Source organism: Salvelinus sp. IW2-2015, linkage group LG17 (assembly GCF_002910315.2).
Source record: "Salvelinus sp. IW2-2015 linkage group LG17, ASM291031v2, whole genome shotgun sequence".
Taxonomy (NCBI): domain Eukaryota; kingdom Metazoa; phylum Chordata; class Actinopteri; order Salmoniformes; family Salmonidae; genus Salvelinus; species Salvelinus sp. IW2-2015.
Window position 1 is genome coordinate 34,844,254 of NC_036857.1, and position 23,783 is coordinate 34,868,036.

The 23,783-nt window shown below is 42.5% G+C and overlaps 1 protein-coding gene and 1 long non-coding RNA gene across 5 annotated transcripts in view; one reads left to right on the forward strand and one right to left on the reverse strand.

The window, feature by feature from the left end:
• LOC111976610 (tyrosine-protein phosphatase non-receptor type 11) overlaps positions 1 to 11,183 on the reverse strand; it is a 63,611-nt gene extending 52,428 nt beyond the window's left edge. For all 4 annotated transcript variants that reach the window (XM_024005575.2, XM_024005572.2, XM_024005574.2 and 1 more), the window contains exon 1: positions 10,840 to 11,183. In XM_024005575.2, the coding sequence (XP_023861343.1) occupies positions 10,840 to 10,853 (14 nt within the window). In that variant the 5' untranslated portion in view covers positions 10,854 to 11,183. The remainder of the gene's footprint in view (positions 1 to 10,839) is intronic.
• On the forward strand, positions 9,447 to 14,340 carry LOC139029067 (uncharacterized). The gene is made up of 2 exons (XR_011481336.1): positions 9,447 to 9,520; positions 13,930 to 14,340. It is a non-coding gene; the product is annotated as an uncharacterized lncRNA (long non-coding RNA).
• Positions 14,341 to 23,783: the final 9,443 nt, after the last annotated feature.

Here is a 23,783-nt window from a genome sequence, read left to right on the forward strand (position 1 = left end):
AGTATGCTCTCTCTAATTAACTTTTTCTCTATCTCTCTTTCTTTCTTTCTCTTGGAGGACCTGAGCCCTAGGACCATGCTTCAGGACTACCTGGCCTGATGACTCCTTGCTGTCCCCAGTCCACCTGGTCGTGCTGCTGCTCCAGTTTCAACTGTTCTGCCTACGGCTATGGAACTCTGACCTGTCCCAGACCTGCTGTTTTCAACTATCTAGAGATACTCTGAATGATTGGCTCTGAAAAGCCAACTGACATTTACTCCTGAGGTGCTGACCTGTTGCACCCTCTAGAACCACTGTGATTATTATTATTTTACCCTGTTGGTCATCTATGAACATTTTGGCCATGTTCTGTTATAATCTCCACCCGGCACAGTCAGAAGAGGACTGGCCACCCCTCAGCGCCTGGTTCCTCTCTAGGTTTCTTCCTAGGTTCTGGCCTTTCTAGGGAATCTTTCGTAGCCACCGTGCTTCTACACCTGCATTGCTTGCTGTTTGGGATTTTAGGCTGGGTTTCTGTACAGCACTTTGTGACATCAGCTGATGTAAGAAGGGCTTTATAAATACATTTGATTGATTGATTGATATGGATTGACTCCTTGGCTAATTCATGGCCAGGATAAGAAAGACACCAGATGCATTGCTGTTGAACCAGCTTTCATTATATTAGGGTAAGTGTAGTATAAGATTAATTTAACGAAATGAAAAACAAGCAATTGTTACTGAAAAATTACTTAAATGTCGATAGCTTACACAGAGTTTTTACACACATCCTAAATAATAACAGGAGCTTTTACACACATCCTAAATAATAACAGGAGCTTTTACACACTTCCTAAATAATAACAGGAGCTTTTACACACATCCTAAATAATAACAGGAGTGTCACGCCCTGACCTTAGAGATCCTTTTAATTCTCTATTTGGTTAGGTCAGGGTGTGATTAGGGTGGGCAATCTTAAAGTAATGATGGACTGTCATTTCTCTTTGCTTATTTGAGCTGTTCTTGCCATAATATGGACTTGGTCTTTTACCAAATAGGGCTATCATCTGTATACTACCCCTACCTTGTCACAACACAACCCATTGGCCCAAACGCATTAAGAAGAAATTCCACAAATAAATTAACAAAGCACACCTGTTAATTGAGATGCATTCCAGGTGACTACCTCATGAAGCTGGTTGAGAGAATGCCAAGAGTGTGCAAAGTTGTCATCAAGGCAAAGGGTGGCTACTTTGAAGAATATAAAATATATATTTGTTTAAAATATTTGTTTAACACTTTTTTGGTTACTACATGAGTCCATGTGTGTTATTTCATAGTTTTGATGTCTTCACTATTATTCTACAATGTAGTAAATAGTAAAAATAAAGAAAACCCTTGAATGAGTAGGTGTGTGCAAACTTTTGACTGTTACGGTATAATAGAAATGTGGGTACATTTGTGGACAAAATTCTTCTTGTGCGTCTAACTTTCTCACTCATCATTATTTACTATTCATTCAGGATTTTTCGTAATCATGGTAGCATCTACATTCATGTAAAAGTGTTTAGGAACATATTATATTCTTATTTACAATAAAGGTGACTCCAAAATGACTGTAAGGGGTGCGTAACTGGTGGCAAGGAAGTCAGACGCAGGAGAGCAGAACTAAGTAATAGCCGGAGCAGTTTAATTGCAAAACCAACGGCATACAGAAATAACCAACATGGGTACAAAACCCGACGCGCACCAGTAAACATGTGCACAAGCACTTACAACAAACATTTCCACACAAAGACATGGGGGGAACAGAGGGTTAAATACACAACAATTAATGAGGGAAATGAAAACCAGGTGTGTAGGAAAACAAGACAAAACAAATGGAAAATGAAAAGTGGATCGGCGATGGCTAGAAGACCGGTGACGCCGACCGCCGAACGCCACCCGAACAAGGAGAGGCACCGACTTGTGACAATGACACAATACATTATTTACTATTCATTTCTATTGGGCACAAAATAATCTGAACCACAGCCAAAACAAACAGCAGATGCGTCCAACAAATTTGTCACAAGCTTAATGTAGTCATTGTGTGCTATGAATATGGGACCAAATACCTAACTTTTTACTACTTTAATACACATAAGTGAATTTGGCCCAATAATTTTGGTCCCCTAAAATGGGGGGGTTATGTACAAAAAGTGCTGTAATTTCTAATAGGTTAACCCGATATGGATGAAAATATCCTCCAATTAAAGCTGACAGTCTGCACCTTAACCTCAGTCATTGTATCATTTAATATCCAAAGTGCAACAAAACAATTGCCACTGTCCCATTACTTTTGGAGCTCACTGTATATCCTCCAAACGCCACCGCTGCCACCAGTTGTTACTTGCGCTATGGTTATGAGCAACGTTCTATGGACATATATGGCATTCTGTGGTCCTGCCATCTTGAATACACAGTCTCATGCGTTTTAATGTTGTGTTGACCGGGGTCCCGTAGACTACTGTAGACCTTGGGTTGTTGACTAGGGTGCAGATTAGATTTAATATTGTTGTTTTCACGGGCCATGGAAAAAACATTTCTCTACCAATCGGAAAAGAATGCCATGTGTTACTATTGTAATCCCAGACAAGCTGTTTTTTTAAGCCACACCAGCACTGCTTTCACTCATGTCATCTGATGAAACAATGGCAGCCCACTCAGACCATTCAGTCTTTGAAACTGTTCACCATTGTTCTATAATAACAACCGGCGAACAAAATGACTTGCATCTTTTATGCACAGCTTATACAACAGTTTTAGTGAATCGTATATTAGCACTACACATGCAACAATGTTCAAAGTGTTTTGTTTGCTTTGAAATTGGAACAAACACCCGACAAAGTGTCCGACACTTAAACACAATCAAAATACCGTTGTGCCGGATGCAGGTCAAAGGACAACAGAGAGCAGTCAGTATCACTTTCTGTTTTTGGGTTCTAGTCTGTCTGGTCTGCAACCCTCACCTCAACACTAAACACACACTAACAAACAAATGCACGCACGCACACACGTGCACACACAGACACACACCTGCCTGCCTGCTAATGAAGATCAGACAGGAGGTCACCCCCTGTTCGACCCCTGACCCCCTCAATGGAACAAATAGCACTGCTCACCAATTACTGCACATAATCCTTCCCCCTCTTTCTCTCTCTCTCCCTGGCCTGGGAGGGATCACACTGCCCAGGTCTGTACCCACACACTTGGCAGTTCAGCAGGGTCAATCCCCTCAAGAATCCCTAACACCAAATGTCCGCCCACAAGCACACCCACCCAGCACTACCCAGTCCACTCCAGCCAGATCCTCCAAAATGCACACAAATTCATGAACTATCAACCATTGAAGCGTGACACTAACTTGACCTAGTGCGTTGCACGAGAAACACAACAACAGCAATTTACTGGTAAGACCCAATGCATGTGGGTGAAAAAAAATACATTTTAATGCCAGGAAGGTTTTTTCCCCTACCTCACCATTCTGATTGGAGCTGGTCAGAGCCCCCTGGTTCAGTTCCCCCAGAGTTTAGTAATCCAGCCCCTACACGGTTACACAAGGAGGTGAAGGGAGGGAGGGAGGAACGAGGGGGAAGGGCAGGGACTTGTAGGAGTGCTGCCGCTGTGGGTTGGAGCGAGAGAGGCGGGGGCGTTTAATCTGGGATTTGGATGAGTGCGAGCGGCCCTGATAGCACGAGACAGGCGCTCCTATCGGCTTCGGAGCGGCTATCAGGCTGTCCCTCGGGACGTACATGATGCGGCACCGTCGACATGCCAACCAAAGACTCCAACTCCTACTATATCTTTATGTACATATTCTTTATCCCTTTACACTTGTGTGTATAAGGTAGTACTTGTGGAATTGTTAGGTTAGATTACTCGTTGGTTATTACTGCATTGTCGGAACTAGAAGCACAAGCATTTCGCTACACTCGCATTAACATCTGCTAACCATGTGTATGTGACAAATAAAATTAGATTTGATTAGATTTGCCTTCCTTCCTTGAAGGATAGTGGTTGCCAGGTCCCAAAGCAAGGCCGACAGAAAGGCCCAGTCTACATGCGCAGTAGGACATTACTGACCACCGAGCCTAGTAAGGATGTACAACATAGAAAACTATGCTAGGTCTCTCTGTATGTTCTCTAGTAGCATATTGGAGTTTATGTTGCTGTTATGTGGGAGATAATGTTGTACATAAAGTACTATTGGATATAGTAGCCGATAGTAGCTGGCCTACATGAGTTAGGTTCAACACCTTAGTTCCGGCATTTCCGAATGATGCTGATGGGGGAAAAAAGTATTACATTGCAACACAGTATTAAATGCAATTTCATCACAAAAATGATATCTGAAATAGGGAACAGTGAAACAAATGGAAACTATTTCGAAATGATCTCGAAATGAATCCGATCAGGTACATGATTAATGCCTGAAATTAGACATGCCAATGATTGTACTCTCTTTTGCATTCTCTTTCAGCATTGCAAGATACATGACTATATAAGTTTGAAAGGAATAAGCAATTGCTACTGCATGTCAACCAAGACATGGTGGATGAGCAAAGACAAACATGACCTGGACAAAACCAAACGTTTTAAATTCTAACATAAAGATACCCTCAGCTTTCAATGCTCAGCTATGCCATTTACTTGTCCAAATGTAAAGAAGATACTGTACATTAAGTATATAAGTCACACTGAAGTGAAGAAACTAGCAGACTTTATCCCAGAAAGCTCATGTCACTAGCAGCATGTGCCCAGATGTGAAACCATGAGGCCAGGCCAGCTTATTAAGAGTTTCCCCTCGTAAGCTTCCTGCTTATGCCTGATCCAGTCCCAGGGGTCCTATTCAATCTGCCATGAAGACGCTAATGGTTAACAAGTACACCCTCAAGACAAGTCACGCCCTGACCTTAGTTATCTATGTTTTCTTTATTATTTTGGTCAGGTCAGGGTGTGACGTGGGTGGGTATGCTTGTTTTTGTATTGTCTAGGGTTTTTGTATGTCTAGGGGTGTTTGTAAGTCTAGGGATATTGTAGGTCTATGGTGGCCTGAATTGGTTCCCAATCAGAGGCAGCTGTTTATCGTTGTCTCTGATTGGGGATCCTATTTAGGTTGCCATTTTCCCTTTTGGTTTCGTGGGTTCTTGTCTATGTGTAGTTGCCTGTCAGCACTCGTTTTTATATAGCTTCACGTTCATTTTGTTACTTTGTTTAGTGGTTTTTCTTCATTAAAAGAAGAATGTATGCATATCGCACTGTGCCTTGGTCTCCTCCTTACAARGAACGTGACAAGACATGAAGCCTGCAGGCTCCTCTATGGCCTTTCATTGGCGCATGGAGAGACATAACATATTATAAGCATTGTTCTAAGACATTGCAAAGGCTCATTCATGCTTATAACAAGTTACAAGGAATTATACCTGGATATTTTAGGTAAAGTGTTACTATGGTATTCAGTTAAAAAACAATACACCAATGTGATGTGGTAAGAATGGACACCAGAATGGGATTTTTTTGTCAAACTTTGAATTGTCTGGTTATTGTGTAAGTCTGGGGCCAATGTGTTTGCCTTTTCTCTTTTTCTTTGTGCAGAGTTTAATGATTAACTGGTAGTGTCCATGCTAGCCACATCTCTCACTGAGAAATCCCTTTTGCAAATAGATCAGCTTGAACAGATGTGCCCCACCAAAATGGAGACCCGTGTTTGTCATTTAGTTTATGAACACATTTAACATATTAAGACCACTTGACTTACTGTACTATGAATTCAACAAGTACCTGAAGTAGGCCCTTTCTGTGGTGTCCTCGTGCTACAAATATCATCCTCATCTCTCTTTATATCCTCACAGAACACGACCGCAGGAGTGACGCAGGGCTTTCCCAGAATTTCCTTTGACAACTACCAGGCCCTTCAATTCCCCGTATCAGGCATGGAGCACTGGCCGAAAGAGAGAGCGAGAGAGAGAGAATAGTTTTGAGCACAAAATCCAGAGTCACTGCGCCAGAACCAGTGTTTCTCAATGTGCCTGATGCGAAACTGTCAATGAGAGACTGGTATAAGACATAGAGACATACAGAGAGGGTGAGAGCAAACTGTAGAGCGACAGATGGAAGGGAGAGCAACACAGTCAAAAAGCCATGGCTCAGCGGGCGAACAGAGCACAGAGCACAGTGCTAGCTTGCACAGACAGACAGGGGAAACAGAGGCCCCATGTGCATACAGCACACCGGCTCTCTATCCTCTTACATAATGTCTCAAGATCAGTACAGCCTGGGCTATTTAAAGCACTGGCTAGGCCTGGTGACAAAAAGGTGATATACTTAGTGCCCCCAACGCTGCATTAAAGCTCCGTAAGGGCTATATCGGTCACAGACAAGCCCCGGGGAGTGGATTTTGGTCATGTTACTGGTATTTTTTGAACAGCTGATGATCCTGCGGTATTTACCTGCAGTGCAAACCCACCCTCAGCGGCTAGATGCCCCACATCGCTATGTAGTCAGCTAGCGGTTAGCAGCTAACTTAGCGCTTTCAAGTTGCACATGAAATGCGTATATGAATGTATGCATATGGACTAGCCCCCTCTGTTTTGAGGGGATGGCTAACTATTCTGCCTTTTTGTGTGCAATGATATTGAACATCTGGGTAAGAGGGCTTTTAGACTTAATGGGCAATCCATTTAAATTGCATGAGCATAGGCTATGCACACCGTTTGAAGAGAGAGCAAGCCGTGCTACTCTGGTTACATGGAGCTACAGGTTCAACTGTGGCCAGACAAGGAGTGTAGCATTGGCGGTTTAATATAACCTGACCATTACACATTGTCTGTGATATGTAACCCATTTTGAGAGTGTTGCGCTATCTTGATTCATTTGATGATGGAAAAACCTAACTTCCCGAACCTTGGATAACATAAGAACAATTAGCATTATCAATGCTATTTTTTTGAAGCAAGATGTTGATCAATCATAATTTAGAAGAAAGCAGGTATGAAAAACTGATAAAGCTTGGACAGCTATATCCTCTTCAAAATGTGACTTTATGCAACTGGTAGCTAAAATGCATGTTATGGTAGTTTAAATTGGTGAAATATTATGAAGCCAGAAATGTGCACATTTAAAGGGATAGTTAACCCAAATCAAAGTTTATCAGACATTTTCATACTTCAAGCTTGTGAGCTACCCCTTTAAATGGGATCGGTTATTCTGTAACGCTCGTCGTTGGAATGAGAAGAGGAGGACCAATGCGCAGCGTGGTAAGTGTCCATATTGTATAATACGCAAAAATGAACACTGAACAAAAACAATACAACGACAAACGAACACTCCTGGACGGTGAAAACAAAAACCAGAACAGAAAATACAATCACCCACAAAACCCAATGAAAAACAGGCTACCTAAATATGGCTCCCAATCAGAGACAACGACTGACACCTGCCTCTGATTGAGAACCATACTAGGCCAAACACATAGAAACAGACAACGTAGACATACAACATAGAATGCCCACCCACATCACACCCACATGACCAAACAAAACATAGAAACATACAAAGCAATCTATGGTCAGGGCGTGACATATTCATTAGTCAGTAGCAGTAACTTTGATCTAAACGTGTTGCCTTTATCTCCACACACACCCATGTGGAAAGTCCAAGAAGTAAAAAAAAAATAGCCTTAGTTTATGAATCATACAGCTTCAAATAACAGAAGAAACATATTTCATAAATCCCAAAATATCCTAGAGCAAACCAACCAACAAAATGACAAACTGGCGGATACATTTGAGAGTGCTGTGGTTATGCATCAAACAGGTGCTGGAAATGATATCAAAAATGGGATAACCTAAATCAAACACAGCTGGAGGGAAGATGAAAGGATTTGATTGGATTGGTAATTATAGTATGGCTTTAACAGCTCTTATTGTGAATTCCTGGACATTTTGGATGGGCTATCTTACATCTCCACATTGGCCTGTTGTTTTCCTGAGTGCTTATCGACCCCGTATGACTCACTGTTTTCCACAGTTTCAATCAGTTTCAGTGAAAGACGAGGCTCGTTCCACAAACAAAAGAGCCAAAAGAGAACCGTTTTATTTGAACTTCACCAGGATGGTGAAACGTTATAGGTTATGAGAACTCCTGCTTTAGCTAACAATGTAAAATTGGTATGACACATGCAACTCCATTGTGATAGGCATCATGTCAAGCTTATTACAGTGTTATTGTGGCAATGTGCAAGCCAACCTCCAGTAATGTGTTACTGAATGATGAACACACGGTTGTCGAAATGTTGTGAATTTTGGTGCAGAGAATAAATCACTCCGGAGCAGCATTATGTACAGCACCGATTTTAGAACGTTTTGCAAGCGCCTTACTCAAAACGACGCCCTTCATTGAACTGTCACTAATAGRTATGAAGTACTTTGCATTTGATGATAAAAGGCAAAACGCACTAACTATTAATTATTGGTTGATCTGAAGTAGAAACTGACGGACTCAAATGTACGACTGCTAAACGGTAAATTCAGAAGCAGASYGTCTTTCCAAGATGGCACCCAGACTATTGTTCAGATGAAAGTGTCAGAAACTGTTCCCCTGTGGCTCACAGGAGCAGGAAGTACTGAACCACAGACTAAACAGAACAGATGACAAAGGATGGAAAAAAACACCCACTAACCAACTAGGTTGTCACGATACCAGCATTGTGATACTCAGAAAACAAAACATGAAGCACACTTAATTGATTGAGTGTCACATTTTCTTATTTGCCAAGCTATTAAGGACTAAAGCAATTGGACTGCTTTATGTTCTCCTTTCGTTGCCATGGAAAATAAAAGTTTCATAGTATTGTGATACTGGTATCGTGACAACCCTATAATCAACAAACTCCAATTCAATACTACTACTGTTTCGCCTACCAACGTCATATTATCATAATGTCTCCCAAGCATGAAACTACGTGTAGGCTATCGTTTGTCCATAGTAAAGGCTCGACACAAACTCACTGAGAACCTAAAAAGACATGTTAGAAAGTTCTCGGGGAACGAGCCAAGATGTTTATTTCACAACAAGTCCGTTGTGATGCACAGAGACTAACGCCAGATCCAGGCAGTATTAATGCAAGCTGTTTAAAAAGCCAAACTGCCACATGGATGAATTACACCCCTTTGTTCTCAAGAAACAGAAATAAGTGTCTTTGGACCGCATTGCTAAACGACATTGTTGTTATCTAACATCCATGAATTAGTTCGCACAGCTTTGCTTCTACAGTGGCAATCCCGTTTGGAGACTTTGATGTGATGCATCGCTCTCATTTAGAGCGTACTCATATAGGGGTGTCTGTGCACACTGTCAACTCTTAGATTGCTGACATGGTCAATGTTGATGTTATTTTGTGTACTGTAGGCTTATCTCCACTTGCAGGTACTTGCAGCTGCCCACCTTWAGACTACATGTCAAAAAAGTGTTTACATAACTACAGTATACAGCTGGAAAGGTAGGATTACACTTACACACTTACCAGAAAAGCATAATATGTATGGTAGTTTGAACTAGTACATAAAGATACATGTATTGATTGAAATGGCAATCAATAGCCTTTGCTGAACTCAATTACAAACTGCAGTTGTAATTGAACAATTTACGGTTGAGCTACAATTTTTTTGTGGCGGTTATGCCTGCCTGGATAGCATAGGCCTACCTAAACCCCATTCTGATTATTTTACTATTGTTTTATGAGACTGACACTAGGCTACATTTGAAAYTGACTTATTTACTGGGTGAAAACGATCTTATTTCCTACTGATATGAGGGACACACACTTCAGTTGATAACTTAATTGTAAATGTGTAATATTGACCAGTCCTGTTCAGATTACAAAAAGTCAGTGAATGAAATACCTCATTGAACAAACATACCAAACATCCTAATTTAAATCAAGGCCTATCTGTAGATTCCAAACAGTATGCTGCGCTCTAATGGTTCAACAATAATATCACATCTAAATGTGAAGACTAATTAATTAAGTTTCTCAAACATCATAGAGAAATACTTTGTAAAACAACCACGTGTCAACTAAGACCGTAATGTATGCTAGTCTACAGTAGCCTCCCAAATAGTTAATAGTGGTTACTTGTTTTAGGTTTACAAATCATTCAAATGTTTGTTCTAACAGGTTTTCACCACATTGAGGTAAAAATGCAACACGTATTTCTGATGTAACCAAACCAAAGTGTAATTCATTTGTGGCCAATCCTATTGTTTCTAAATAGAACAAATAGCCAGGTCGATTCAACCTACATTTGAACAAGTATGTTGCATTCCAACTACAAATACAGAGCTTGCATTCTGCAAAAGCCACACCGTGGACCTTGATATCATAGCTCAACTCCTGCTGGTTTCCTGCACAGCAGAGAGAGAGAGAACTAGTGTGCTATAGAAAATAAGACCCTCATGGTTCTCAAATGAACAGTTGTCGCTTTATATCAATCTATATTCAACCGCACGGGAGTTGTGTCATGTCCCATAGCCTTACAAGCGTAAACTAGCCTATAACCTAACTGTCTATGACAAAGTTATTGTAACTCTGAACTTACAGTCAATAACTTGTGTCATACCAAATACAAGATGCCGACAAAGCAAAAACAATACCACAAACTGAAGCAACCATTGTGGGRTTTGTGCGTTTTAATGGGTCAAAACGTCAACCTGCAAGTCCAACACAGCATATCCCGGAATAAGTCGTGGTACGCTGTTATAATGGGTGAAAGGACTATTCCCGGTTCGTTCCATTGGTTTCGATAAAGCCGGTCTTACCTGCGAGACGTCATAGCAGTCTTAGAAAGGTGTAGTCGAATGAGAAGGGATAGTCTAATAAAGCAAGCCTTCCCTTTAGGGCTTCGCGGTGTCCGTGTTGGAGAGCATGCACTGGGGAGAGCGTTTGTAGAACAATGTTCAACTCCAAAGACAATATCGCCGGATAACCCGCCTCCAAAGCCCACATTCAGGGATACTCATTCTACTACGGGTCGGTGTGGCTTACACAAAGACTAAAGTGTGTATTTAAAAAAAAAATTATACTGTGTCCATAATATCCACTTGGTTCATGTCAGATTGCTTACAGGTGGAATAGCAGAACAATGAAGAACAGACTGAAGGAGCGTGCGCTTGTGTCTGGTGCATGCGTGTAGAGGCCTAGTCTATTGCCAATCAAACATTTGCCTGTATTATATAATCGAATTCAATATTATATAGCCTCTAAAACCAAAAGGGGAGGGCAAGCAAATTAAAGACAATTTTATATCATCTCAATCATGACCTACTTATGGGACCTCACGTCATATCAGTGCTGTTCATGAGAAGGTAACTAGTTGAAATAACAAACTGTATCCTAAATGCTGCCAATTTTCGTATTGAAATGCATGATTACACACGTCTTGATAAGAAAATAGCCCTCCACGAACTCCCTTTCGAGTTATTAATAGCAACAATGCAAGGATAATGGCAAATCTATTTTAATCTTCTGCCTGCCTCTGTCCACTACATCTTACAATGGCATGAACGCACGTTGTAGGTTGCAGAGAGAGAGAGAGGGAGAGAAGCACAGAAACAGAGGGAGAAAAAATAAGATAGACAGATGTAGAAAGAGAAAGGGGAGAGGGGGAAGAGAGATATAGAGAGAGGCCAAGAAAAAAACACAGGGGTGAGAGAGTTGAATGTTTACTGTTCATTTTTATTGTTTATTTCACTTTTGTATATTATCTACTTCACTTGCTTTGGCAATGTTAACATATGTTTCCCATGCCAATAAAGCCCCTTGAATTGAATTGAATTGAGAGGCAGGGAGAGAGAGATACTGTAGAAATGGAGAAAGAGAGAGAGAGAGTTCACAAACACAAACAGACACCACAGAGCCCCAGGACAGCAACACAATTAGACCCAACCAAATCATGAGAAAACAAAAAGATAATTACTTGACACATTGGAAAGAATTAACAAAAAAACTGAGCAAACTAGAATGCTATTTTGCCCTAAACAGAGAGTACACAGTGGCAGAATACCTGACCACTGTGACTGACCCAAACTTAAGGAAAGCTTTGACTATGTACAGATGAAGTGAGCATAGCCTTGCTATTGAGAAAGGCCGCCGTAGGCAGACCTGGCTCTCAAGAGAAGACAGGCTATGTGCACACTGCCCACAAAATGAGGTGGAAACTGAGCTGCACTTCCTAACCTCCTGCCCAATGTATGACCATATTAGAGACACATACTGTATTTCCCTTAAATTACACAGATCCATAAAGAATTCGAAAACAAACCTGATTTTGATAAACTCCCATATCTACTGGGTGAAATACCACAGTGTGCCATCACAGCAGCAAGATGTGTGACCTGTTTCCACAAGAAAAGGGCAACCAGTGAAGAACATCACCATTGTAAATACAACCTATATTTATGTTTATTTATTTTCTCTTGTGTACTTTAACCATTTGCACATCACTACAACACTGTATATATACATAATGACATTTGTAATGTATATATATTATCCACTTCACTTGCTTTGGCAATGTTAACATATGTTTCCCATGCCAATAAAGCCCCTTGAATTGAATTGAATTGAGAGAGAGGGCTCCTCAGTCAGAGCGAAAGGCATCTCAGTCAGAGCTTCCATGGCTGCAGCAGCATTGACGTCACCAGGCTGTGTGGTTATCAACAGAGGTTAATCTGCTGGGGAATGGGGTTATGCAATTGTCTGAAGCCACAGGGCTTTCTCTCATCTATGGATTTGCTTTGCACTGATATATGCTGAACACAAATATAAACGCAACATGCAACATTTTTWAAGATTTTACAGAGTTACAGTTCATAAGGAAATCAGTCAATTTAAATACATAAATTAGGCCATAATCTATGGATTTCACATGACTGCACAGCCATGGGTGGGTCTAGGAGAGCATACACCCACCCACTGGGGAGCCAGGCCTAGCAAATCAGAATTAGTTTTTCCCCACAAAATGGCTTTATTACTGACAGAAATACTCCTCAGCACCCCCTTAGATGATCCCGCAGGTGATGAAGCAGGTGTGGAGGTCCTGGGCTGGTGTGGTTAGGGTGGTCTGCGGTTGTGGTCTGCGGTTGTGAGGCCGGTTGGACGTACTGACAAATTCTCTAAAATGACGTTGGAGGCGGCATATGGTAGAGAAATTAACATTCTATTTTCTGGCAACAGCTCTGGTGGACATTCCTGCAGTCAGCATTCCAATTGCACACTCCCATTTTCATTTACTGTTCCATATTTTATTAAACTAATATTTGTTGTCATATTTATGCATTTGGTCTTGTGTCTTGTACAGAATACTATCGTAGTAGCAGTCAGATATTCACAATGTTCCATGAATACTAGGCTAGTTTTTTGCAAAGACGCTAGCTAGCTACCTACCTACCTAGATGATATTAGCAACATGCCCTTATTTTACCACATCCTCTTCTCCTTCAGCCGGTGGAGGTCTATATTTAATCCTTTATAATGTCTGCCAACTATATGAATGAGGTGAAATGTATTTCAATTCATATTGTCATAATGCACTAACTTTTGACATGTTCTGTCGCAGATTCAAAGCCAAATGAACTAATTGCAGTATCCATAATCAAGAATAAAAAAGCGTATTTATTTGACAAGAATGCACCTAGTCAATCACATCAAAAACCTGATTTCCAATAAATTACATTGTTTTAAAGAAATCAAAATAATAAACWACGCATATGCCTTTTATACTGTACATAACATAAAGACATCTGACTTGAAGTATTAATCAATGCCACAAACCTCGAACATCAAAGAGCACCATATTAATTATTATCACTATCTGAGAACTGACAGATTCTTCTGCTTTTCCATTTTAGGAATTAGACCAGRTGTCACGACTTCCGCCGAAGTCGGTCTCTCTCCTTGTTCGGGCGGCGTTCGGCGGTCGAGTTCACCGGTCTTCTAGCCATCGCCGCTCCACCTTTCATTTTCCATTTGTTTTGTCTTGTTTTCCTGCACACCTGGTTTACGTCTCCTCATAATTACTATGTGTATTTAGCCCTCTGTTCCCTCCATGTCTGTGTGGGGTATTGTTTATTTGTCGAGGTTGGCACGCTTCCGGCTGGTTAGCGCCAGGTTTTATGTATGCATGTTTTGTGGCAGCCTGTACTTTGTACTTTGTTTGTGGTACTTTGTGCTGCCTCACTTGTTTTGGGCATTTGGTTTTGGTGATGCTGTTGAGTTCTGGTCTTACTATTTGCCTCAGTAAAGTGCTTCGTGTTCACTCATCTCTGCTCTCCTGCGCCTGATTTCCATGCACCAGCTACACCCACCGTTGACACCAGCACATATTACACAAAATGTAAAACGTCCTATTGTGATTTTGGGTGGGTGAGTTACAAATTGAGAAACAACTGGATGCGTAAGGTAGGTTTAATATAAAATACTACAGTGGCTTGCGAAAGTATTCACCCCCTTGTCATTTTTCCTATTTTGTTGCCTTACAACCTAGAATTAAAATAGATTTTTGGGGGGTTTGTATCATTTGATTTACACAACATGCCTACCACTTTGAAGATGCAAAATATTTTTTATTATGAAACAAGCAAGAAATAAGACAAAATAATTTAAAAATTGAGCGTGCATAACTATTCACACACTGTCACGACTTCCGCCGAAGTCGGTCCCTCTCCTTGTTCGGGCGGCGTTTAGCGGTCGACGTCACCGGCCTTCTAGCCATCGCCCATCCACTTTTCATTTTCCATTTGATTTGTCTTTGTTTTACACACCTGGTTTCAATTCCCCAATTACATGTTCATTATTTAACCCTCTGTTTTCCCCATGGTTTTTGTGCGTGTTTGTTTTATGTATTTCGGTCCTTTTGTGTGGGCTTGGTATTACTACATGTATTTGGTAATTTTGAGTAAAGTTACTTTTATTACTCATCTTTGCTGTCCTGCGCCTGACTCCTCTGCACCAGCTACACCCAGACCTTTTCCACCCCCCAAAGTAAATACTTTGTAGAGCCACCTTTTGCAGCAATTACAGCTGCAAGTCTCTTGGGGTATGTCTCTATAAGCTTGGCACATCTAGCCACTGGAATTTTTGCCCATTCTTAAAGGCAAAACTGCTCCAGCTCCTTCAAGTTGGATGGGTTCTGCTGGTGTACGGCAATCTTTAAGTCATACCACAGATTCTCAATTGGATTGAGGTCTGGGCTGTGACTAGGCCATTCCAAGACATTTAAATGTTTCCCCTTAAACCCCTCGAGTGTTGCTTTAGCAGTATGCTTAGGGTCATTGTCCTGCTGGAAGGTGAACCGCCGTCCCAGTCTCAAATCTCTTGAAGACTGAAACATATTTCCCTCAAGAATTTTCCTTTATTTAGCGCCATCCACCATTCCTTCAATTCTGACCAGTTTCCAAGTCCCTGCCAATGAAAAACATCCCCACAGCATGATGCTGCCACCACCATGCTTCACTGTGGGGATGGTGTTCTCAGGGTGATGAGGGGTGTTGGGTTTGCGCCAGACATAGCGTTTTCCTTGACGGCCAAAAAGCTCAATTTTAGTTTCATCTGACCAGAGTACCTTCTTCCATATGTTTCGGGAGTGTAACGATCTTCTTCGTCTGATGAACAGGAAGGATCAGACCAAAACGCATCGTGGTAAGTGTTCATGCTTTCATGAAAACTGAACACTAAATACAAAATAACAAAGTGAAGAAACGAAAATCGAAACAGTCCTGAAACACAAAACAGAAAACAACTACCCACAAAACACAGGTGGGAAAAGGATACCTAAGTATGGTTCTCAAACAGAGACAACGATAGACAGCTGCCTCTGATTGAGAACCACACCCGGCCAAACACATAGAAATAGAAAACATAGAATAAAAACATAGAATGCCCACCCCAACTCACTCCCTGACCAAACCAAAATAGAGACATAAAAAAGGAACTAAGGTCAAGGCGTGACAGGGAGTCTCCCACATGCCTTTTGGCGAACACCAAACGTGTTTGCTTATTTTTTTCTGTAAGCAATGGCTTTTTTCTGGCCACTCTTCCGTAAAGCCCAGCTCTGTGGAGTGTACGGCTTAAAGTGTTCCTATGGACAGATACTCCAATCTCCACTGTGGAGCTTTGCAGCTCCTTCATGGTTATCTTTGGTCTCTTTGTTGCCTCTCTGATTAATGCCCTCCTTACATGGTCTGTGAGTTTTGGTGGGCGGCCATCACTTGGCAGGTTTGTGTTGTGAGGTTCTGGGTTATGCACTATAACCCAATACTATAACACATGTGATTGAATATTAGCAACTGTTGGCCTGGGAGCCTGGGTGTCTGTGTGTGTGTGCTGGAAGTAACAGTTAGCCCCAGATAAGTGTGCTGGGAAGCGGTGGTTAGCCTTGAGCGAGAACAGTGTGCTTTTGTATGCAGGTGCGAATAGCTCAGACAATGTTGCAGAGCTGTCTGACCTCAGTCTCTGGGGTGAGGGAGCGTAATCTACACAGCAACAGCGCRGGGACACCAAAGAGCGCAAAGAGGCTAGGACTAGCCTGAYCGCCGGCGATAGGCTGGGTGAGTCTAAACCACGCCCAGTCTCTACTCTGACAGGCCGGCTCGGAAGCGGGAACTATCTCTGTCAGAGTATATTATAATATCTTTGTCAGGAACAAGTCAGTTCTCTGTCTTATCCTGCGCGATGATACATTGAACCCGTATATACGAAAATTGCATTTACCATTTATTGCTTAGTTAATAAAAAATACATAGCATACAATCGGTGACTCATTGTCATACTTATCCTTGTACCAGATTGAATTGACGCAACCCTAACAGTGTGTGGTGCCGTATTCTTTCCATTTTGTAATAATGGATTTAATGGTGCTCTGTGGGATGTTCAAAGTTTTGGATATTTTTGTATAACCCAACCCTGATCTGTACTTCTCCACAACTTTGTCCCTGACCTGTTTGGAGAGTGCCTTGGTCTTCATAGTGCCGCTTGCTTGGTGGTGCCCCTTGCTTAGTGGTGTTGCAGACTCTGGGGCCTTTCAGAACAGGTGTATATATACTGAGATCATGTGACAGATCATGTGACACTGATATTGCACACAGGTGGACTTTATTTAACTAATTATGTGACTTCTGATTTAGGGGCTTCATAGCAAACGGGTGAATACATATGCACACCACATTTCCTTTTAATATTTTTTTGAATTTATTGAAACAAGCTATTTTTATTTCACTTCACCAATTTGAACTATTTTGTGTATGTTCGTTACATTAAATCCAAATAGAAATCCATACAAATTGCGGGTAATGCAACAAAATAGGGAAAATGCCAAGGGGGATGAATACTTTTGCAAGGCACTGTAGGTTAACTCCAGCAGAATTAGAAACACACTTAACAGACTAAAAACAAGGCTGACATGCCTAAGAGAGAACAGTCTATGACTTGGGTGACTGGAATCTTTGACAATTTTTTSGGCCTTCCTCTGAAACCGCCTAGTATATAGGTCCTGGATGTCAGGAAGCTTGGCCCCAGTGATGTACTGGGCCGTTCGCACTACCCTCTGTAGCGCCTTACGGTCAGATGCCGAGCAGTTGCCATACTAGGCAGTGATGCAACCGGTCAGGATGCTCTCGATGGTGCAGCTGTAGAACTGGGGGGACCCATGCCAAATCTAGTCTCCTGAGGGGGAAAAGGTTTTGTTGTGACTGTCTTCATGACTGTCTTGGTTTGTTTGGACAATGATAGATCATTGGTGATGTGAACACCAAGGAATTTGAAACTCTCGACCCGCTCCACTTCAGCCACGTTGATGTTAATGGGGGCCTGTTCGGCCCTCCTTTTCTTGTAGTCAATGATCAGCTTTTTTCTCTTGCTCACATTGAGGGAGAGGTTGTTGTCCTGGCACCACACTGCCAGGTCTCTGACCTCCTCCCTATAGGCTGTCTCATTGTTGTCGGAGATCAGGCCTACCACTGTTGTGTTGTCAACAAACTTAATGATGGTGTTGGAGTCGTGCTTGGCCACACAGTCGTAGGTGAACTGGGAGTACAGGAGAGGACTAAGCTCACACCCCTGAGGGGCCCCCATGTTGAGGATCAGCATGGCAGATGTGTTTTTGCCTAACCTTACCACCTGTGGGCAGCCTGCCAGGAAGTCCAGGATCCAGTTGCAGAGGGAGGTGTTTATGTTCAAGTGTTCTTAGCTCAATGATGAGCTTTGTGAGCACTATGGCGTTGAACATAGGTGTTCCTTTTGTCCAGGTGGGAAAGGGCAGTGTCGGGTGTGATTGAGATTGCATCATCTGTGGATCTGTTAGGGTGGTATGCAAATTGGAGTGGGTCTAGGYTTTCTGGCATGATGGTGTTGGTGTGAGCCATGACCAGCCTTTCAAAGCACATCATGYCTACCGACGTGAGTGCTACAGGGCGGTAGTCATTTAGGCAGGTTACCTTTGCTTTCTTGGGCACAGGGACTATGGTAGTCTGTTTGAAGCATGTAGAATCAGTCAAGGAGAGGTTGAAAATGTCATTGAAGACTCGTGCCAGTTGGTCCGCGCATACTTTGAGTACACGTCCTGGTAATCCGTCTGGCCACACAGCTTTTTGAATGTTGACCTGTTTAAAGGTCTTGCTCACATCAGCACAGAGAGCGTGATCACACAGTCGTCCGGAGCAGCTGTTGCTCTCATGCATGCTTCAGTGTTTCTTGCATCGAAGCAAGCATAAAAGTCATTTAGCTCGTCTGTTAGGCTCGCATCACTGGGCAGCTTGCGGCCGGGGTTCCCTTTGTAGTCCGTAATATTTTTCAAGCCCTGCCACATCCAATGAGCATCAGAGCCGATGTAGTAGGATTAAATCTTAGTCCTGTATTGACACTTTGCCTGTTTGATGTTTCGTCTGAGGGCAAAGCAGGGTTTCTTATAAGCGTCCGGATTATTGTCCCGCTCCATGAAAGCGGCAGCTCTAGCCTCTAGCTCTAGCCTAGCTCGGTGCGGATGTTGCCTGTAATCCATGGCTTCTGGTTGGGAAATGTATGTATTGTCACTGTGGGGACGATGTCGTCGATGCACTTATTGATGAAGCCGGTGACTGAGGTGGTATACTCCTCAATGCCATTGGATGAATCCCGGAACATATTCCAGTCTGTGCTAACCAAACAGTCCTGTAGCGTAGCATRTGCGTCATCTGACCACTTCCGTATTGAGCGAGTGACTGGTACGTCCTGCTTTAGTTTTTGCTTGTAAGCAYGAATCAGGAGGATAGAATTATGGTCAGATTTGCCAAATGGAGGGCGAGGGAGAGCTTTTTATGCATCTCTCTGTCTGGAGTATAGGTGGTCTAGAGTTTTTTCCCCTCTGGTTGCACATGTAACATGTTGGTAGAAATGAGGTAAAYTGGATTTAAGTTTACCTGCATTAAAGTCCCCGGGCACAAGGAGCACCGCCTCTGGATGAGCATTTCCTTGTTTGCTTATGGCCTTATATAGCTTGTTGAGAGCCGTCTAAGTGCCATCATCGGTTTGTGGCGGTAAATAGACGGCTACGAATAATATAGATGAGATCTCTCTTGGTAGATAGTGTGGTCTAGTGTGGTCTACAGTTTATCATGAGGTATTCGACCTCAGGCGAGCAATATCTCGAGAAAACAGGTCCATGTTGCTGCTGTCAATTGTGAGCAGCACATTTACCCCTGCATTCAGTCTGAACCCCAAAAGGAGGACAGCATAACACTGGTTTGTGGTGCTCGCTCCCACGAGCGGCACCGCTGGCTCGGCGCACGAGGCGCCAAAAGATGAAATTAGCTGGAGTCTAGAACGCCCACTGCAAATGGTTGACTAATGAGAAAAGTTAATCTTGTCAACCAATCAAGCAATGTTTTAATGACAACATTCGAGCTGACAACAACCGGGACCACTGGTCACTACACATGGTATGTTGATTTCCTCGCAGTGTGTAAGCGCCTTTTAAACGTGTTACAGAGTCTAGATGTTATCAAATCAGGAGAAGAAGGAAGCAGCATAGGGAAAATAGGTGAAGGTAGGGTGGGTTTATAGAGATAAGATGGAGAGTTCCAAAGTGGCTGAAGTTGAGGGACCATGAGATGTAACAGGCAAAGTGTGGAATAAGGGGTAGCTGGAGAGATGGTTGGCCATGAAATTAACATAAACATAAAATGGGGTGCTGGAGTGCTTCTGCACCCCTTTTATGCTGTTGTCACAAATATCCGGCCCATGTCCAGTCATACTAGGGGTCTCAGTGTGTGTCCCTCGACGTCATTCAAATCGTGGTCATCTAGTGTCTGTGAATCGCAYCATAAAGACGATGAGTGATCACAGCATTTCCACAGATTGAACCATACACAATACAACGTAATCATTGAGGTCAGCATGTTGTTGATAACATGGTGGTTTACACTATGTCTACTGTGTGTGAATGATGGAAGAATCCTACCCCAGCTGTAGGTCCATTTGAGTGTGTGTGGTCACTGTACATCAACCAGTACTGGGACCATTGGAGACTTGGGATGTTTGCTCTCAAAGTGCTGTTTGAATGTCTTTGCAACTGCGTCTATAAAGGTCAAGTACAAAATGGATGAAGTTCATCTGTGGCTTAGATTGAATTAAAAAAAATTACACGAATGATGAACAAAGCAATACAACCTTCTACACACTCCAGCACCCCATTTTATGTTCTACACATACGAAAGACTATACCACAAAGGCCAGTACAATAGCTTACAAATGGAAAGGAACCTAATGGCACATACAGTACCAACCAATACTACACACCCGACAGACAAGGCAGGTGTGGACCAGCGCTGCCTTGGCTGCAGTCTTCTGGTCCACACCTGCTCCGTTCTTCTTAGCAGCCTTTGCATCAGTCAACACGTTCAACTTCAACTTGAGAGTGGAGCATGCGGTATGTGTACCATTGTACAGAATTACTTAAAAGAGTGGACAGCTACAGATCTGAATGGCAGGAGTGTGTATAAGCTTTTGTTCCTGCCCAGCTGATACCTGATTACAAACCATAGCCTATCGCCGTAATTTGTTATGTTGATTATGGTCAATGGATTATGTTGATCAAGTGTTAGAGCTGGGCTGGGACAAAACCTTTCACGGACTCCTGCTCATCAGGACTTCCTGCCAAACAGACCAAAGCATGAGAAAAGTGTTCCAGGTTGCAACTGTTTATCTAGTTGACAGGTGATAAGACTCAGGCACACCCGTTGGTTCTGGAATAGAGAAGGTGCAAATAAGGTTTGCAGTTTGGCATCAATAATATGACAGTAATTCTAACTCAAAAACAAATGTGAATACCAACTAATTTAAAACCCACCATAGCATGTACGACTAAATAAGGTTTCATAACCTACTAGGGCTGGGAATTTCCAGGGATCTCACGATACGATATTATCAAGATACTTAGATAGCTATACAGTGGCAGTGGCAGTGGCAAGAAAAAGTATGTGAACCCTTTGGAATTACCTGGACTTCGGCATAAATTTGTCAAAACATTTGATCTGATCTTCATCTAAGTCACAACAATACAGTCTGCTTAAACTAATAACACACAAACAATTATACGTTTTCATGTCTTTTTGAACACACGTGTAAACATTCACAGTGCACGGTGGGAAAAGTATGTGAACCCTTGGTTTTAATAACTGGTTGACCCTCCTTTGACAGCAATAACCTCAACCAAACGTTTTCTGTAGTTGCGGATCAGACCGGCACAATGTTTAGGAGGAATTGTGGACCATTCCTCTTTACAAGACTGTTTCAGTCTTTACAAGACTGTTTCAGTTCAGCAATATTCTTGGGTTGTCTGGTGTGAACCGCTCTCTTGAGGTCATGCCACAGCATCTCAATCGCGTTGAGGTCAGGACTCTGACTGGGCCACTCCAGAAGGTGTATTTTCTTTTGTTGAAGCCATTCTGTTGTTGATTTACTTCTGTGTTTTGGGTCGTTGTCCTGTTGCATCACCCAACTTCTGTTGATCTTCAATTGGCATACAGACAGCCTTACATTCTCCTGCAAATTGTCTTGATAAGCTGTCCAGGCCCTGAGGCAGCAAAGCAGCTCCAAACCATGATGATCCCTTCACCATACTTTACAGTTGGGATGAGGTTTTGATGTTGGTGTGCTGTGCCTTTTTTTCTCCACACAGAGTGTTGTCTGTTCCTTCCAAACAACTCAACTTTAGTTTCATCTGTCCACAGAATATTTTGCCAGTAGCTCTGTGGAACATCCAGATGCTCTTTTGCGAACTTCAGACGTACAGCAGTGTTTTTTTTTTGACAGCAGTGGCTTCTTCCATTGCGTCCTCCCATGAACACCATTCTTGTTAAGTGTTTTACATATCGTATACTCAGCAACAGAGATGATAGCATATCCCGGAGATTTCTTTACATTTACATTTACATTTAAGTCATTTAGCAGACGCTCTTATCCAGAGCGACTTACAAATTGGAAAGTTCATACATATTCATCCTGGTCCCCCCGTGGGGAATGAACCCACAACCCTGGCGTTGCAAGCGCCATGCTCTACCAACTGAGCCACACGGGACCGTGTGTCTTTAGCTGACACTCTAGGATTCTTCTTAACCTCATTGAGRATTCTGCACTGTGCTCTTGCAATTATCTTTGCAGGACAGCCACTCCTAGGGACAGTAGCAACAGTGCTGAACTTTCTCCATTTATAGACAATTTGTCTTACCGTGGACTGATGAACATCAAGGCTTTTAGAGATACTTTTGTAACCCTTTCCAGCTTTATGCAAGTCAACAATTCTTAATCTTGGGTCTTCTGAGATCTCTTTTGTTCGAGGCATGGTTCACATCAGGCAATACTTCTTGTGAATAGCAAACTCAAATTTTGTGAGTATTTTTTGTAGGGCAGGGCATCTCTAACCAACATCTCCAATCTCGTCTCAATGATTGTACTCCAGGTTAGCTGACTGACAATTAGCTTTTGGAGAAGTCATTAGCTTAGGGGTTCACATACTTTTTCCAACCTACACTGTGAATGATTAAATGATGTATTCAATATAGACAAGAAAAATACAATCATGTGTGTGTTATTCGTTTAAGCACACTGTGTTTGTCTGTTGTTGTGACTTAAAAGAAGATCAGATCTAATTTTATGACCAAATTATGCAGAAATTCAGATAATTCCAAAGGGTTCACATACTTTTTCTTACCACTGTATTGCGATTCTCACTAACCTTTTTTTCAAAATTGTATTTATATATATTGTTTCAATGTAATTGTTTTACCCCTTTTTCTCACCAATTTCGTGATGTCCAATTGGTAGTTACAGTCTTGTCCCATCGCTGCAACTCCCATACGGACTCGGGAGAGACGAAGTTCGAGAGCCATGCATTATCCGAAACACTACCCCGCCAAGCCGCACTGCTTCTTGACACAATGCTCGCTGAAGCCAGATGCTCCAATGTGTTGGAAGAAACACTGTACACCTGGCGACCATGTCAGCGTGCATTGTGCCCGGCCCGCCACAGGAGTCGCTTGAGCGCAATGGGAGAAGGACAACCCGGCCAGCCTAACCCTCCCCTAACCCGGATGACTCTGGGCCAATTGTGCCTCCCGGTCTCCCGGTCGCAGCCGGCTGCGACACAGCCTGGGATCGAACCAGGATCTGTAGTGACGCAGCAAGGACTGCGATGCAGTGCCGTAGACCGCTGCGCCACTCAGGAGGCCTGATT